This window comes from Gambusia affinis, linkage group LG17, assembly GCF_019740435.1.
Source record: "Gambusia affinis linkage group LG17, SWU_Gaff_1.0, whole genome shotgun sequence".
Taxonomy (NCBI): Eukaryota; Metazoa; Chordata; class Actinopteri; order Cyprinodontiformes; family Poeciliidae; genus Gambusia; species Gambusia affinis.
In genome coordinates, this window is record NC_057884.1 from 408946 (window position 1) to 425429 (window position 16484).

General features: G+C 43.0%; 2 protein-coding genes across 2 annotated transcripts; both read right to left on the reverse strand.

Moving 5' to 3' along the window:
- Window positions 1-9645: 9645 nt before the first annotated feature.
- Window positions 9646-12742, reverse strand: LOC122846962 (cytochrome c oxidase subunit 5B, mitochondrial-like). The gene is made up of 4 exons (XM_044144255.1): window positions 12549-12742; window positions 11940-12010; window positions 10227-10326; window positions 9646-10105 (listed from the first exon to the last, which is right to left on the reverse strand). Exons 1-4 carry the CDS (start codon window positions 12643-12645, stop codon window positions 9993-9995), a joined length of 381 nt encoding a protein of 126 aa, XP_044000190.1. The 5' UTR covers window positions 12646-12742; the 3' UTR covers window positions 9646-9992.
- A 1437-nt stretch (window positions 12743-14179) lies between these two features.
- On the reverse strand, window positions 14180-16250 carry LOC122819281 (cytochrome c oxidase subunit 5B, mitochondrial-like). The gene is made up of 4 exons (XM_044095885.1): window positions 16090-16250; window positions 15031-15101; window positions 14743-14842; window positions 14180-14661 (listed from the first exon to the last, which is right to left on the reverse strand). The coding sequence occupies exons 1-4, from the start codon at window positions 16184-16186 to the stop codon at window positions 14549-14551; spliced, it is 381 nt and encodes a 126-aa protein (XP_043951820.1). The 5' UTR covers window positions 16187-16250; the 3' UTR covers window positions 14180-14548.
- Window positions 16251-16484: the final 234 nt, after the last annotated feature.

Sequence of the window (16484 nt, forward strand, 5' to 3'; positions counted from 1 at the left end):
ATTGCTAACAATTTAACTCTTCAGCCTGTGTTAGATGATCACATTTTATTATATTAAAACTTAAAAATGTAATAGATTTCTTTTACAATATCCACATTTGAAAATCTTTCAAAAACATTAATGAAGTTGCAATTGAAAAAAGGTGCTCTTCCTGCCAGGACACAAGTCCTGTGTGGCCTCACCATCCATGCAGAGAAGAAAGCTCATCAGACCTACAGAGATCCCTGTCTTTGTCAATCAACCTCCTCCTGCTGCAACACCTTCTTCATCATCATCAGGCCAGTTCTGGAGTTCAAAATGCCGTACTCCGTCAGACTCGCCCGAGTCACTAAAACCAACTTGGTTCAGTAGCAAGTGCAAGTCGTAATAAAGAGAAAGAGCGACTGTTAACAGGTGAGCTCTGTGAAACTAGTTGACTGCAGGCTGCTCAGTCTGGCTAATTCACAGAGGGAAGAAGGGATGGACACCTGTTTGGAGGTAGTCAGGAACCAGGTGAGTCTCTCGACACCAGAGTTTACTTCAGTTCTGGATAGGATAAATCCCAGCAGATTTGGGAAACTCAATTCACCCGTAAGAGCTGGTAGCATAGCTCTCCTCTCAGAAGAGGAAGTAGAGAGTGAGAGAGTAGAAAGAGGTGGGGTTGGGGGAGCGGTTTCGCAACGACAATTGTCTCAAAAAACACAGGAATTGATATTTATTTTGACTTTCTTTTGCAGAAAGTCATTACATGGAAAACTTCATATATAATTATGAATTTAATCTTAGATAGTTTTCTATTCCACTCCCACAAAAATATGTTTCTTATTTTCTTCAGAGATCTCATGATTTTTACACAACTGTTTTCTTCTCAGAGTTGAGGGGATGAAAATTAAAGTCAGAGTTCCTTTTAAATTCCTTGTAACATTTTTGGTCTATAATGTCACAACCATTCATAATTTCTTTTAAGAAGGACATTTTAGTTCCATTAGTCTTGTCATGTTTTGCGGTGATGGAGGTGAGGCAGAAACGCAGATGGACCGGATTAAATGTAAAATAATGAATTTAATTACAAACCAGGATACAACAAGGGAACAGGACGACGAAGTGTGATGTGACACGAGACGTAGACGAGGATCCGACAAGACACAGAGACACAGGTGACACTAAATACACATAAGGTAATCAGGGAACGAGACACACCTGGGAACTAATCAAGGGGAGACAGGACAACACAGAGACTCAGACACACAGGAAACTAGAAATAAATGCACCAAAAAACATAGAACCTGACAGTACCCCCGCCCTTAAAGGGCGGCTCCAAGACGCCCAAAAACAGTCCAAAACACAACAAGGGTGGGCGGAGGGGCGCTGGACGGAGGGCCAGAGTCCATAACAAAAAACACACCCAACCAAGTGGGCGGAGGCCAAGAGTCCAAAACACACACACAAAAAAAAACTACCCACAGGGTGGGCGGAGGCTCAGGAGACAGAAACCACTGAGGAGGTCCGGGGGGCGTCCGCGGCGGGAACCACAGAGGAGGTCCGGGGGGCGTCCGCGGCGGGAACCACAGAGGAGGTCCGGGGGGCGTCCGCGGCGGGAACCACAGAGGAGGTCCGGGGGGCGTCCGCGGCGGGAACCACAGAGGAGGTCCGGGGGGCGTCCGCGGCGGGAACCACAGAGGAGGTCCGGGGGGCGTCCGCGGCGGGAACCACAGAGGAGGTCCGGGGGGCGTCATGGCCAAGGGAACCACAGAGGAGGTCGGGGCGTCCGCGGCGGGAACCACAGAGGAGGTCCGGGGGGCGTCCGCGGCGGGAACCACAGAGGAGGTCCGGGGGGCGTCCGCGGCGGGAACCACAGAGGAGGTCCGGGGGGCGTCCGCGGCGACGAGGAGCACAGAGGAGGTCCGGGGGGCGTCCGCGGCGACGAGGAGCACAGAGGAGGTCCGGGGGGCGTCCGCGGCGACGAGGAGCACAGGGGGGCTCGTGACTAGGAGGCTCGTGACAGGCACTAACAGGGGGCTCGGAACTGGGAAACTCGGAACTGGGAAACTCGGAACTGGGAAACTCGGAACTGGGAAACTCGGAACTGGGAAACTCGGAACTGGGAAACTCGGAACTGGGAAACTCGGAACTGGGAAACTCGGAACTGGGAAACTCGGAACTGGGAAACTCGGAACTGGGAAACTCGGAACTGGCACTAGGAAACTCGGAACTGGCACTAGGAAACTCGGAACTGGCACTAGGAAACTCGGAACTGGCACTAGGAAACTCGGAACTGGCACTAGGAAACTCGGAACTGGCACTAGGAAACTCGGAACTGGCACTAGGAAACTCGGAACTGGCACTAGGAAACTCGGAACTGGCACTAGGAAACTCGGAACTGGCACTAGGAAACTCGGAACTGGCACTAGGAAACTCGGAACTGGCACTAGGAAACTCGGAACTGGCACTAGGAAACTCGGAACTGGCACTAGGAAACTAGAACTGGCACTAGGAAACTCCTCACTTACTGAGGGCGGCAGCGGAGGAAGTCCGGCGAAGCGCCTCGGGGCCGGCAGCGGAGGAAGTCCGGCGAAGCGCCTCGGGGCCGGCAGCGGAGGAAGTCCGGCGAAGCGCCTCGGGGCCGGGTAGCGGAGAAGTCCGCGAAGCGCTGGGCCGGCAGCGGAGGAAGTCCGGCGAAGCGCTCGGGTAGCAGCGGAGGAAGTTCGCGAAGCGCCTCGGGGCGGCAGCGGAGGAAGTCCAGCGCGCTCGGGCCAGCGGAGGAAGTCGCGGCGCTGGGCCGGGAGCGGAGGAGTCCGCGAAGCGCTGCCGGCGGCAGCGGAGGAAGTCGCGAAGCGCTGGCCGGCAGCGGAGGAAGTCGGCGAAGCGCCTCGGGGCCAGCGGAGGAAGTCCGCGGCGCCTGGGCCGGCGGCAGCGGAGGAAGTCCGGCGAAGCGCCTCGGGGCCGGCAGCGGAGGAAGTCCGGCGAAGCGCCTCGGGGCCGGCAGCGGAGGAAGTCCGGCGAAGCGCCTCGGGGCCGGCAGCGGAGGAGTGCCGGCGAAGCGCGGCGCGGCGCCTCGGGGCCGGCAGAGGGGGTGATGGCTCCGTGAGGCGACCAGGGGCCGGGTCCACCGGCGGCTCAGGTAGTTTTCTCGGGGCTGGCAGTGGAGGGCGTGTTCCCGGGAGGCGACGAGGGGCCGGGTCCACCGGCGGCTCACGCCGCTTCTTCCGGGCAGACTGCCGAGGTGGTGTTTTCGGGAAGCGACCAGGGGCCGGGTCCACCGGCGGCTCAGGTCGCCTGCTTCCCTGGCGGAGGTAACGGAGGGGACCGAATCCAGGGGGTGCCAAGACCAGTCTAGTCCCCCGAAAAACCTCCCGGTCCAACTGGGCCAAAAAGGTAGCTACCTCACCTCGTTTGTGGTCGGGTCCTACTGTCATGTTTTGCGGGTGGAGGTGAGGCAGAAACGCAGATGGACCGGATTAAATGTAAAATAATGAATTTAATGACAAACCAGGATACAACAAGGGAACAGGACGACGAAGTGTGATGTAACACGAGACGTAGACGAGGATCCGACAAGACACAGAGACACAGGTGACACTAAATACACATAAGGTAATCAGGGAACGAGACACACCTGGGAACTAATCAAGGGGAGACAGGACAACACAGAGACTCAGACACACAGGAAACTAGAAATAAATGCACCAAAAAACATAGAACCTGACAAGTCTTTTTATTGTGCACAATGCATTAGGTCTTTTTTTTCTATTTTTTTTTTTTTATATATGCCCTAGTTTATCCTTAACTTGATCTTAGCACATTAGCTTCACACTGAGCTAACTTTAAGCCGCATAAAACAGGTGTGTGTGTGTGTGGGGTCTGAGTAATGCCTGAATGCTTAATCATGTCTATAATTAGTCAAATTGCAGACTGTTAAATTGAATATTCGTACATCTAATGTGTATTTTTTCCATCTTGAAAATATGGCAATGTTTTAAGAAGGACATTTTAGTTACAGAGCATGCTGTGTCTGCCACAAAAAAGAAATTTTGTTCTGTATTCATCAAGTCATAACAAGAGACATTTGAACAGTCAAATATCTACAGGATTACATGGGAAAGCAAAAGTAAATTTCTATATGTTTAAAATCTATTTGTTTTTGTAGTTGTACTTTTTAACAGCACAAATACCTAAACAGTGATCAGTTCCACCATTTTGGATTTCAAAGTTGCACACAGCAGCCTATTGTCCCAATTCTCAAATTTCTGCACACTCGAACCCTTATGTGCTCTTCGACTGAGTCCACACTTCATAGAGGGGTGCAAGGTGCAGCCTGAATAGTGGAACTGGGCCTTTGTGTTGTCTCGTTTAGCTACTTCCTTAAATAAAATGACTTCACTAAAAAAATGTTTAAAATGAGGTTCATTTTTAGAAAGAGGCATTTGCAAATAAAAGACAGCCACAGGAATAAATTGTTATCATAATCTGACTCTTAATCCCGTGTTAAAATACTATATATTATTTAATTAAAACATAAAGCAGAGTAAAGTCGTACAAAATCCAGTTTTGAAAATCCATCCTTCCATCCATCCATTTTCTAACACCCTTATCCCTAGTGGGGTCGGGAGGGGTGCTGGTTCCTATCTTCAGCGAAGGTTTCGGGGGAGAGGCGGGGTTCAACCTGGACAGATCATCAGTCTGTCGCAGCAGTTTTGAAAATCTTTCCGAAAATATTAATGAGCAAGTGAAACTTCATTCTTATTAGTCTCAATATTTGTCAGAAAAAACATAAGAATTTATATACAGGTAATATATTGAATTTATTTTTGCACAGTCATTTCAATCTGGAGAGACTCAGACAGAGAAAGGGAAACAATTAGAAAATTTATTAACAGCATAAGTTAAACTTTGGCGCTCGGGCCCCGGCTGGGGACATCTATTATCGCAAGCTTTGCGATGGGCTCGGATGGACATCCCGGACGCTGACCGTGTCGTCATCCCCCCGGGACCCAACACTGGTGGTGGAGGCAATGAGGGATGCGGCCAGAAGGCCGAGCCATGGAGGTGAGGGGGTTGGAGGTGGGTTGAGCTCTGCTGGAAAGCGAGAGCCACCGTGAATGGAGGTCCTTTTCAGCTGGGTCTCGGTCGGAGATTGGGCGTGTCTTGATTTAGACCGGCGTCAGATGATCAGCGGTGATTAACACGAAGTGCTGGTTGGATGATGCAGGTGGGGCTAAAGAGTCTTCCAGATTGAATTTACGCCTAGGCTTCATTACACTGAAAAAGTCAAATATAATTTTGAAATTAATCTCTTAATTTTTAAGTGGGAATGGAAACAAAAAGGGTACTGTTGCCTTGCAGCAAGACGGTCATGGTTATATTCCCCGCCTGAGGTCTTTCTGCATGGATTTTGCATTTTCTCCCTGTGCAAGGGAGAAGTGAAAAAAGGACAATATGTGAAATTTCAGCACCACAATCAAATTTCAGCATAATTTTCTTTAGTATAACTTGGAAATGCTGAGAAACAGTAAATCTGGTTGTTTGAAGCTGGAACCAGTTCAAAATTTTGAGTTTTAAGCTTTTTTTAATTTCAGAAATTTCAGCACCACAATCAATGGACAGTTTGTGAAATTTCAGCACCACAATCAAATTTCAGCATAATTTGCTTAATATAACTTGGAAATGCTGAGAAACAGTAAATCTGGTTGTTTGAAGCTGGAACCATGGCATGTTCTGTGTAATGATCCAATTGTTTTATTTACCTTACATCCATCTTCTTCCTCATCTTGAAAAAAAGTCTCATCATCGTCATGTACGTTGATTCCTGAACAGCTTTGAAGATGAGGACTTGTCAGAAGACCGACGCCTCAGGATGAGGAGGAGATAAGACGACAGCTGACTTTATAGAGATATTCAAAGACAGTCAGCTGTCATAAATTATCACTCCTAAGATTTACTGTGGCTCAGGGCTGCACCCTGAACAGAGCCATTGTTTTTCACTGGGTGACAATGAAAAACTCCAGTGAAATGCAGATATCACTAAGAGGAAGAATGTGGTCAGTATCACATTTTGAGACTTCAAGCACATTCTATTGATATAGATTTGGTTGTCCAGGCATAATTGGCTACATAGATGGCAATCATATTCAACTATGTGCCACTAAATAAAGTAATTACATTTTTTTAGGCCAAAAAATAAATAAACTGGAAGTGGCCCCCTGAACACACACAGTAAAACTTGTTTCTCTCACTATTCTGGCTCTTCAAAATAATTTTAGTAATCCTAACTGCCAAAACAGACAAAGGTTAAGTCTGATTTAAAATCACACTGTCATTTTTCTCATGGTATACAAATATCATTTCAAATGAATGATATTCATTTCAAATGAATATGCACAGTAGAACTTCGTTCTTTACAATCTTGGAGTTGGCTTAATTCTTATCCATTATTCAGCAAACATAGTTTGCTCCAAAGTCTGTGGAAAACAAAAGGTAGAAGTGAGCAAAAAGTGTTTTTTTTTTTTATTCTTTAATAAAAAGGGGAAAAAAAGAAAAGGAAGAAACAATTTGTCTTGACCAAATAGATCAAGCGACAAGAATTTAATAATTGACAGTGACAAGGGAAATTTATGTAAAAAGCCTCAAACATCATCTGGACACTTGTGGTGACTCTGGACCTGAGCCCTGCTGCTGAGTGCAGACGTTTGGCTGTGAGTGCTGCTCCTCTCAGCAGCGTGGCTGCAGCTGGCCGAGCCTGAAAGACGACAAATGGACGGCAGCCCACATCCTCCAGGTTCACCAGGCAATTTATGAGATGATTAAATTGACGCTCTCTGTTTCCCTTTCAGGAGCCAGCATAATTAAACTGATATCAACAACACCCAATGGCAAAAAGCTACGGGTGCTGGAGCATCTGCAGTTTCAGACACACTAACACCTGAGACTGAGAGCTGGACTAACCTCCACACACACCTTCTTTAAGAAAGTCCTTCTGGAATGCTGGAGGACCTGAACTCTGAGCGACAGGAAGTACCAAACACAGATGAACTTCAGACAAGCTTTCAGTGTAAAACCAATTCTCTCCTCCACTTCAGCACTATGTGTGACTTTGTGTTGGTCTATCAGCTAACCTCATTCAGTCCCCAAAATACTGGAGTTTATCCTTGTAATGTGACAAAATCTGGAAAAGTTCAATTGGTGTTTATAGTTTTCAAAACATCATGAATTTCAGAAATGGGCTGGAATGGAACAATTTCAAGACAGACAAAAAGATTAAAACGACATATTGTAATTGTAAATATGTAATTGTGACCATATTGTTTTCCAGAGTTATTCTTAGGCAAGTCGTTGTAAAGCTCTACATAGGTTACACTCATAAATACCAGCTAAAACTTTAATGTGTAATAAAGAAGCCTAGGTCCAGCCATGGAGCTCACTCTTGTTTTGGGTGTTTTTGGTGCCTCAGTGTCTCATTAACCATTGTTGACTTCTAAATCTGCTGCAGTCTGTTTCCTACCACCTAATGAGCTGTGCAGATGTCTCCGCGTCTGATGCTGCTCCTCTTTGGTCTCCGTCTTTTTCTGCAGCGCTCTCCTTTGAGGTGGCAGGTATTCAGACACTTCCAGTTTACTTTGAGTCAACCCTGTGCGCAGTGAGGCAGCGCGCCAGCTGAGCTATTGTAGCTGCACTTTTCCAAAGATAATTCACGTCATGTTTCACAGAACATCAGCCATGAAATGTCGGTGAGGAACATCAGGAGGTTTACAGACGTTTCAGAGCTCCGGGGTCACCTGGGGCCAGAAGCAATCAAAAGCTTAAGTTTTGAAAATCTCAACAATTTGTCTGACAATGTTCAGGTTAGATTTTATTTGCCTTAACCATGTTTAATGCTTCGCTTGATTCTATCTCGGTTCTTTTCCACCATTCTGGGCTGACTGTAGATTATGTGTGGCACTGAGTTCAACCTGATAAGGTAGTTTGGTAGAAAACTGCCTTATCTTCTGCTAAGACAAAAAAAAATCCCCACTTCCTCCATATATAGGGGGCGCTATTCCGCAGGATAATGAGTTTGAGTTTTTAGTTCATAAATCCCAGCCCTTCCCCTTAAAACCTTTACACCAATGTAATCCTTGGACGATTCTCCATCCGCCCACTTCCTCCTAACTACATTTTCTGGCTATAACACAAATAAACATAAACATAAATATGATACATAACATTTATGGACTCAGTCACTAAAACAATATAAAAAAAATTGGAAATAAAAAAAAACTGTTCAAGCAACAAAACAGTAACTCTTTTAGTGATCACAATCTAGTGAGCACCACAGCGGGACGAGATGAAATTGGCAGTGCTAGTGTTGCAAATAAGACAATAAGACTTAACAGTTAATAGGATGACTCGGTGGGCATAAAATATAATGCAATAGGCAATTCAGATGTGTAGGTTTCGAGTTGTATTGTCAACAACAGACACCGAGTGCTGCCATGTTGAGCAGAAGCTATGGAAGTAAGCACTAATATACAACATTCAAATTTCAGAGGTATTTTTTATTCAAATTCTGATGGCACATATTTACTTCCATAAGAAGCACTGAAAACCGAACAATCCGTGATGATTCTAAAGATCTTCTATAATAAAAATTTATTTTAGATTTGAAGCACTGAGTTAAATTCAAAGGTTATTTAAAATTTGAATGAGAAACTGTCCAAACCTTCCACTGGCATGTGAGTAAAGGCAAAAAGTTTTGGTCGACAGCGCTATCTGCTGGTAGACTGAAGAATAACACAAACATACCGCAAGTGAAATATTCGTAGATTTAATTAAAATGACAGTTCATTTGACCAGTCCAAAAAAAAAAAAAAAAAAAAAAAAAAAGAAAAATACCAGCAGGAATACTAGAACTGCATATTATGGATCAGAAAGAGGCTTAATCTTTATAATTCATAAAGATTATGGATCTTAAAGAATATGTTCTACTATGTTCCATTGAAGTTCTGTATGACCAACTTGCAATTTTTCAGGGCGTTTACTTGAACGTTGTCGTGAGAAAATGAGCTCCATGGTCATAATCATCAGCCACAAAAGAGTTTAAGGAATTCTCTTATCAACAGCTGCCTTTCAAATAACAGCTGATTTGAGTCTTCCTCCTCAGATTGCTTCAACTCAATATCTACAAGCACATTTTACTCCTGCTGTCACAGCTGATCCTGGGTCAGAGTATCAGACGGTAGCAGGAAATGTAGACTATCACTTTAGTCCAGGTTAAGCTTTATGTAGCTTTAATGAGAACCTAGTTGATTCAAAACTTTAGTGGTTTCATTCAGAACCAACAAAGTCCAGAAGAAAGTTCATCAATATCTAGTTTGTCCACATGACAAGTCATTAAAAAACAAGTTACTTTCTGTTTTCTTCTTTGTGGTTTGCTCCAGCAGTAACATCCAGTTGTTTTGACTTATGATGCGAAAAAAATGTTTCCATCGCAGGTTCACAAAATAAACCAACTCATCCTGGAGCCAAAACGTTTGGCGCAAAATTGCCATGTTATAATTCAGAAGTTCAGAAGTTTTCAAATGTCAACTTTATGGTCAATGGAAACACAACTATTGTCTTCAATATGATTTTTTAAAAAAATTTAAATCTGAGCTGAGCTCAACCTGAAGCAGACAAACACACACACACAAATATGAGTTCAGCACTTTATTGGCTCAACAATAGGAGTGGTCCGAATGTAACATCATACAGTACAGTCAGTGTAAACTGAAGCTGAAGGTCCCAAAACACATCTGAGCTGTTTGGAAATGTAACGTGTGAAGCCTAAGCTGAGGTTAAAAGGTAGATCAAGTGCTAAAACAGACGAACGACATCAGACCAGGAAATACACCGAGTCCAAACAACAAAAAGACAGCGTCTTCAAGCACAGTGAAAACTTAAAACACTCTCAGTATTCTTGGTCTGGAGATAAAATTAACATTTGAAAGAGAAGCCAAATTTGCACTGTAAATGCATCTACTAAAAGACTTTGCTTTAAGTTAGTGGGGGAGGGTATGGGGCACCAGTTTGTAGTGGGCACCACAGGAGGGGCAGCGCTGGGGCTCGCCCTCATGAAGCCAGAACCAGATGATGGAGGTGTTGTCTTCCTCACCTGCACAGAGAAAATAAAAACATGAGGCACAAGTCTGGAAGCTGAGGCTGCTGAACAGCTGAACTGGCTTCATTTCTGTCATGTTAGAAATGTATTTAATAATTCTGTTATTGTGACTTACAGATACAGCCCACAACCCTCTTGTTAGTGATGGAGGGGACCAGGTGAGGGTCCGACTTGGAGCCAGCGTAGCTCTTTGGCTTCATCATGCTGTAAGGATCCTGCAAGGAGAAGAGGAAGATGATGATGAAGGTAGGTCTAATGGTCTCATCAGGAGTTTGTTGTCAGAGGCTGTTTTCAGAACCCTGAACCCAGCTGAGACCAAACATTACATCAACAAATCAAGAGGGTTCCTTAGTAATAGATGATCTCATTAAGATAAGAGCAAATAGCGCCATGGAAACAACGAAATATGCACTGAGAAATAAGCTGACAGCTGGAATCTGAGGCTAGATAATAAAGAGAGCTGATCCATGTCACTAGATGTGGAACTCCGATCCAGACTCTCTCAGCATTCTGGGGGATGTAGGGAGAGGAAAGACTTCAGTTGCTCAACCTCTCACAGTGAGTGGCATCAGCTAACTCACTCTTTGGTCACCTAGCAACAACCTGTTGCACAACTTGCACAGCAGCAGTTTCAGGTTTCATCACAGAGCCTCATGACCGTCGAAACATAAAGAACAATGCAGTGGAGAGAAAACCGTGGCTAAAACAGGAAGTGACGTCACTAGCTTGGCTGTGTTTCAGACATTTAAAACAAAAAAACGAATCAATAATTATCGATACTGATTGTTACGACATACTTATAGTGTGATAAATTTTCCACCATATTGCTCAGCACGACTGGAATCTGGACATTTTCAGCTTGAACAGCCCTGAGTATTAGCATCTGGTCAGTGCCACACCAACACTCCACCAGGTCAGGCAGGAAGCAGCTCTGTGCTGAATGGGGAAAAGTTTGAACACGAGAACCCAACATAAACACTGTGTTACAGTTACTGTTCTCTCAGTCACGGTGTGATACTGGCTGTGATCATAGCATATCATTTATTATCACTCAGACAGGAAAACGAGGCTAAAAATATTTCATTGTTCTTCACGAAAATCCGAGATCAGACATCGGCCACAACAATCTAATTACAGAAACTCCAGAAAACGAAAAAAACAACAACAACAAAAAAAACCTTCACAGTCAGGTATGGTGGTGGAGGGTTAGTGATGTGGGCTTCCTGTGAGGCCCTGAGACCATTACAATAAATAACTAAACTGTTTGGGTTCATGAACCTGAAGAGTGGCCATCATGCTATGATGGTTATAAACTTGGTAGGTCAGGATTTGAAAAGCAACACTAGCATGTTGATGTAAAACAAGACAACCAATAACAGACAGCGACATCACTGCAGTGTCAAAACAAGGACATCTGAAGATTCACTGTTGTGTTCCTACAATGAGTTTAACACATCTGTTAGCATGTTTTTATAGTGACAACTGAAATCAGATGTTTAAGATACTTTTCAGTTTATTTAAAAAATTAAATCTACGATTATAAACTCAACTTTTAATCAGCTTTGATTAACTGCCACTTCCTGGCAAAGCTGTACCAGGAAGTGATCTCAGTTAGGATCAAAATAAAACTTTTATCTTTACAACTAATGAATATTCAATTTAAGAGGGTTTTTCTTCAGTACAAAACCTGAAAAATAAACAGGTAGGTTACATATCTATCAGTTAAAGGAAAGTCTTTTTCTAAGCAATTATTTCACAGAATATAGTTTCATCTAAAGTTAGCTGTGGTAAGTGTAAAGCATAACTACATGCTGTAATGTGATGTTACCTTTCCCTCCTTCATGGCCTTCATGATGACCTTCTCCAGCCCAGTGGCCTGCTCCTCATCAGTGGGAATGCCTGGGAGCACCAACATGACAAAGGAGGAAACTCAGGATGTACCACAGAACCGCTCACTCGTAATTTCACAGAACTATGTATAAACTACAAGAAACTATGAGTCAAATCCAAACTATTGTTTATAACAGTGATAAAAATGCCTATGATAAGACCCGAGCAATCACCTTCCTGTAAGCTGGGTTTGGGTCATGAAGGTAGAACCTCTGAATAGAAACAAATGTAAAGCAGATGACCAACAGAACCACCGACCCTCAGTTATCTAAACCCAGTTTGACCTCTTTGCTGTCACTGTTAGCCTAATGCTAAGAATCAGGTTAGCCCCTAGCTTTATTTAAGAACTGGATATTCAAAACCAGCTGAACACAGACAAGCAGAAAATGAACTTATTACAACCCAAGAGATTTAGCGGATTTTTACTACAAGAACCGAACGTGTCCTGGCAGAACTTGGAAGAGAAAGCGTTCCGCGGTCAGACAGATTAGCCTAGCTAACAATTCAGTCTGTTATCTGAATGGTTGTGTGTCCGTGTCGGCCTCACCTCCAGCCGCCATGCTGCGGCTCAGAGCCGGAGCCCGGACAGCCCGGCAGGTTGTCACAGCTCTCAGCCCGGAGCGGAGCATTAACCTTGCAGCCATTTCTCCTTCAATGTACGGTTGTCACCCAATAAAGTCTTATGGACTTCTTCTTCTTCTTCTTCTTCTATGGCGTTTTCTGGCACTTTACAAACTTTGTGTATTACCGCCATCAACTGGACGGTGATGTAATTCAGAAATTCATTTTTCCTATACAGCTTCAAATCTTAAAATAACTAAATTATATACATACTTATACACTCTCTCATACACACACATACATAAATACATACATACATACATATATGTAAGCACATGCATACACACATACATATACACTTTAAATACGATTAAATAACCAAGTGACTAATGGATTTCTTCCTCCGAAGCTTTTCTTCTGGTTTAGTTACATTGGCGCCCCCTGCAGGTCTGTCTGGTCCATCTGTGTACATCCAGGGCTCTTCATAACCTCATTCTCCATCTTCTTATATTCTCTTTTCATTTTGTGTTAAGTAAAAAATTTTTTTATTTTCAATCATGATTTTCTTCTTATCCACTTCTGTTCTCTAAATTTCCCATGGACTCCATTCTTTTCCCATTCCCTTTGCTTTACGTCGCATATCAAAACATAATACACACTTTTGTTGTCTCCTCACCTATCACAATTGTTATTATTATTATTAAAAAATATATTATATTATAAATAAAGATTCACTTAAGTAGGTATAACCTACTCAGTCTGTATTCATTAGATCTTCCCTTGTTTATTTCTTCATAGTTCTTTGTTACTTTTTTTTTTTTCTTTTTTGCAATCCCCCTCCTTTCTTATTTCCATTCCATCTTTTCTGCATTTCTATTTCTTTTCCTTTAATTATTGATTTACCCTCTCTGGAATCTGCGCTATTTTCTTCCCCAAATCTCTTTCAACAAGTTTTTTTAATTATTGTTTCACTTTGAATAATCCAACAGAACTATCTATTTTGCCCCTGATTAAAATGTATTTCTGAAAGATCTTCTGTTATTTCCTGTAGCTTGCAAGTTTTCTATGGCTGCCTTTGAATTCATGCAGTTTCACCCTATCTACTGTAACTCATTCCACCCACTGCAGGCTGATTGTCTCTGTTTTAAATACAGATAATTGATTAGTGTTTCAGCATACATGATTCAAAACCTGGAATAAATTAGAGAATTTGTATTTCTACATCCATCAGTATACTTTTTAAGACTATATAGGCTACCTTAAACATGTTCAAAACTCCTCCAATGCCATCTCTCTTTGTCAAGAGAATTAAGTGAGATTGTGGAAAACCAGAACAGATCTCACATCTTGAAGCAAAATCCAAAACCCAACTTCTCTCTCTTGTCAACAAATGCGTTGGTTGACAATACGACTTTGAATCTATTTTATTAGAATAGTTTGATAGTAAAATTTGATTGTAGAATGTTTGAGGAATTTTCTAATATGCACATTTTTACTTCTGGCTTCACAGAGCAGCTATCAGTTCTTCCTGTCATGTTTTTTGCATGTATACCATTAACCGTAACATATTGATCAGATAAAACATGTAATCAGTGGTGCCAAAGAGACATGCATGAATAGGAGTTCTTAATGTTTATTGGTGGAATAACAGCAGTATAGTGGACCCATTTTGACAGCGTACAGTACACAAACCAGAGTAAACTGCCTGAGTCTTTCAAACACATTGCATCTGTGTGGAAATGTAACATGTAAAGCAAAGACTGATGAGGTCAGCAGGTAGATCAAGTACAACAAAACAAGACGAGCGGACCAGGAAGTACTGGAAACATCCTGCAGGGTGTGGATAATCTCACTTTTCTTGTTCTGAAGGAGGAATGACTATTGCAACAAAAAAAGCTATAAAAAAAAAAAAAAAAAAAAGAAAAAAAAAAAAGGTACAGATGAGTGCTAAACACACACATCCTGTCCAGGTTACAGGGCTGGAGGCTAGTGGGGCAGCTCATGAGGCACCAGTTTGTAGTGGGCACCACAGGAGGGGCAGCGCTGGGGCTCGCCCTCATGAAGCCAGAACCAGATGATGGAGGTGTTGTCTTCCTCACCTGCACAGAGGACGAAGGCAGACATCGTTATGAGCGTATGTGCAATCGCTCCCCACAGCAAGCTGCTACAGACGGACTTACAGATACAGCCCACAACCCTCTTGTTAGTGATGGAGGGAACCAGGTGAGGGTCCGACTTGGAGCCAGCGTAGCTCTTTGGCTTCATCATGCTGTAAGGATCCTGCAAAGAGAAGAGGAAGATGATGTGAAAATGTAAAAGAACTTGTTTTTGTTCATGTTTTATCAATCAAAACCCCTGCTGCAGATTCATCCAGCTGACTCTACACATGAAGAACCCCACAGAATATTTGTAAAATTTGTCTGGTTTCTTTTATGTCATGTTTCTACACTGCTGATTGTAACACTCACTGTTCCCTCCTTCATGGCCTTCATGATGATCTTCTCCAGTCCTGTGGCCTGCTCCTCATCAGTGGGAATGCCTGGTGGAGCAGCAAATTATTCACTAACGTAGCTCAGGTAGCATTCATTTTAGTGACATGCAGTGATGGTGACAACATTAAAGAGATCATTCAACAGTTTTTGTTTTCTTTTTAACCTCAGTTGTGTAAATCTGCGACAGACTGGCGACCTGTCCAGGGTGTACCCCGCCCGGAACGTTAGCCGGGGATAGGCACCAGCAACCCTCCAGACCCCATCAGGGATAAAGGGTGTATAGAAAATGGATGGATGGATGTTGTGTAAATGCAATGCTACCCTTTAATTATTATGATTACTAAAAAGATATTAAAAGTAACAAATTCTGTTTCTGTGTTCCAACTAAATGACATTTAAGCAGATAAAAAACCCACTGAGATCAAAACCTCTTTCAGAAAAGTGACCTGAGGAAGAAAGGCAGCAGCCCACCTCATCATAGATAAGACAACAGAAGTAACAAAAACAGACATTAGAAATATATAAATGCCAACAGTTAGACAATGAAGGGCAGTGATAACTTTTTAAGATTTAAAACAGATACTGTTGACAGTGTATCTATTGCCGGTTTTGCAAAACTTTGCAAAAAACGTTCAGTGAAACGATTTCTGACCATTTTAGTTGTCACAATATACCCCTAAAATCTCATCATTATTTGTTCTCTCAAATAAATATTACAATATTTTCATCAGCTATTTGCTCTGTATTCAATGTGTCGTCTCTCAGGAAACTAAAATACTATTCGAAAACCTATTTTGTTATTTTCAAGACTAGCCGAAATAAATACAAGTTCCTGATGTGGCTTTTTAGAAAGAGGAGTAAACTAGATGGAACAATATTAACAGAAATTGACAATTTCCCTATGAAGCCCGGTATCTAAGAAGGAACAAACAGAAAGCGGTCCGCCGCCATGAATGTCATTTGTTCTAACTACGGCTAATCTCTCATATCAGCGGCTTTTCTGGGTGTTCCTGTCGACCAAAGTCCCGTCCTCACCTCCAGCAGACATGCAGCGCCTCAGAGCCGCAGCCCGGGCAGCTCGGCAGCTCGTTGTGGCTCTGAAAGCGGTGCGGAGCAGCAACCTTGACGCCATGTTTTCCTGTTGAGGACTGGTATTCTTCGAGGTTTTGTTTGGGCGGGCTTAACGACTCAAAAACGTACTGCTGCCACCTTCTGTTTGTTTTTATACCAGTCGTCTGTGTGAGCTAAGAGTGTTTTTCAAGAGGGGGTCGCGGCCCCCTGGGCGGCCACCAGGAGCTTCACAATGTTGAAGATGAGAGAAAAAAAATGCAAAAATAAAAATAGTGACTTAGTTTTTTCTTTAGAAATAAAATTTTTAACTAAATTTTTTATCATAAAACCTTTTTAAGCGTTATTATAAGATATAATTT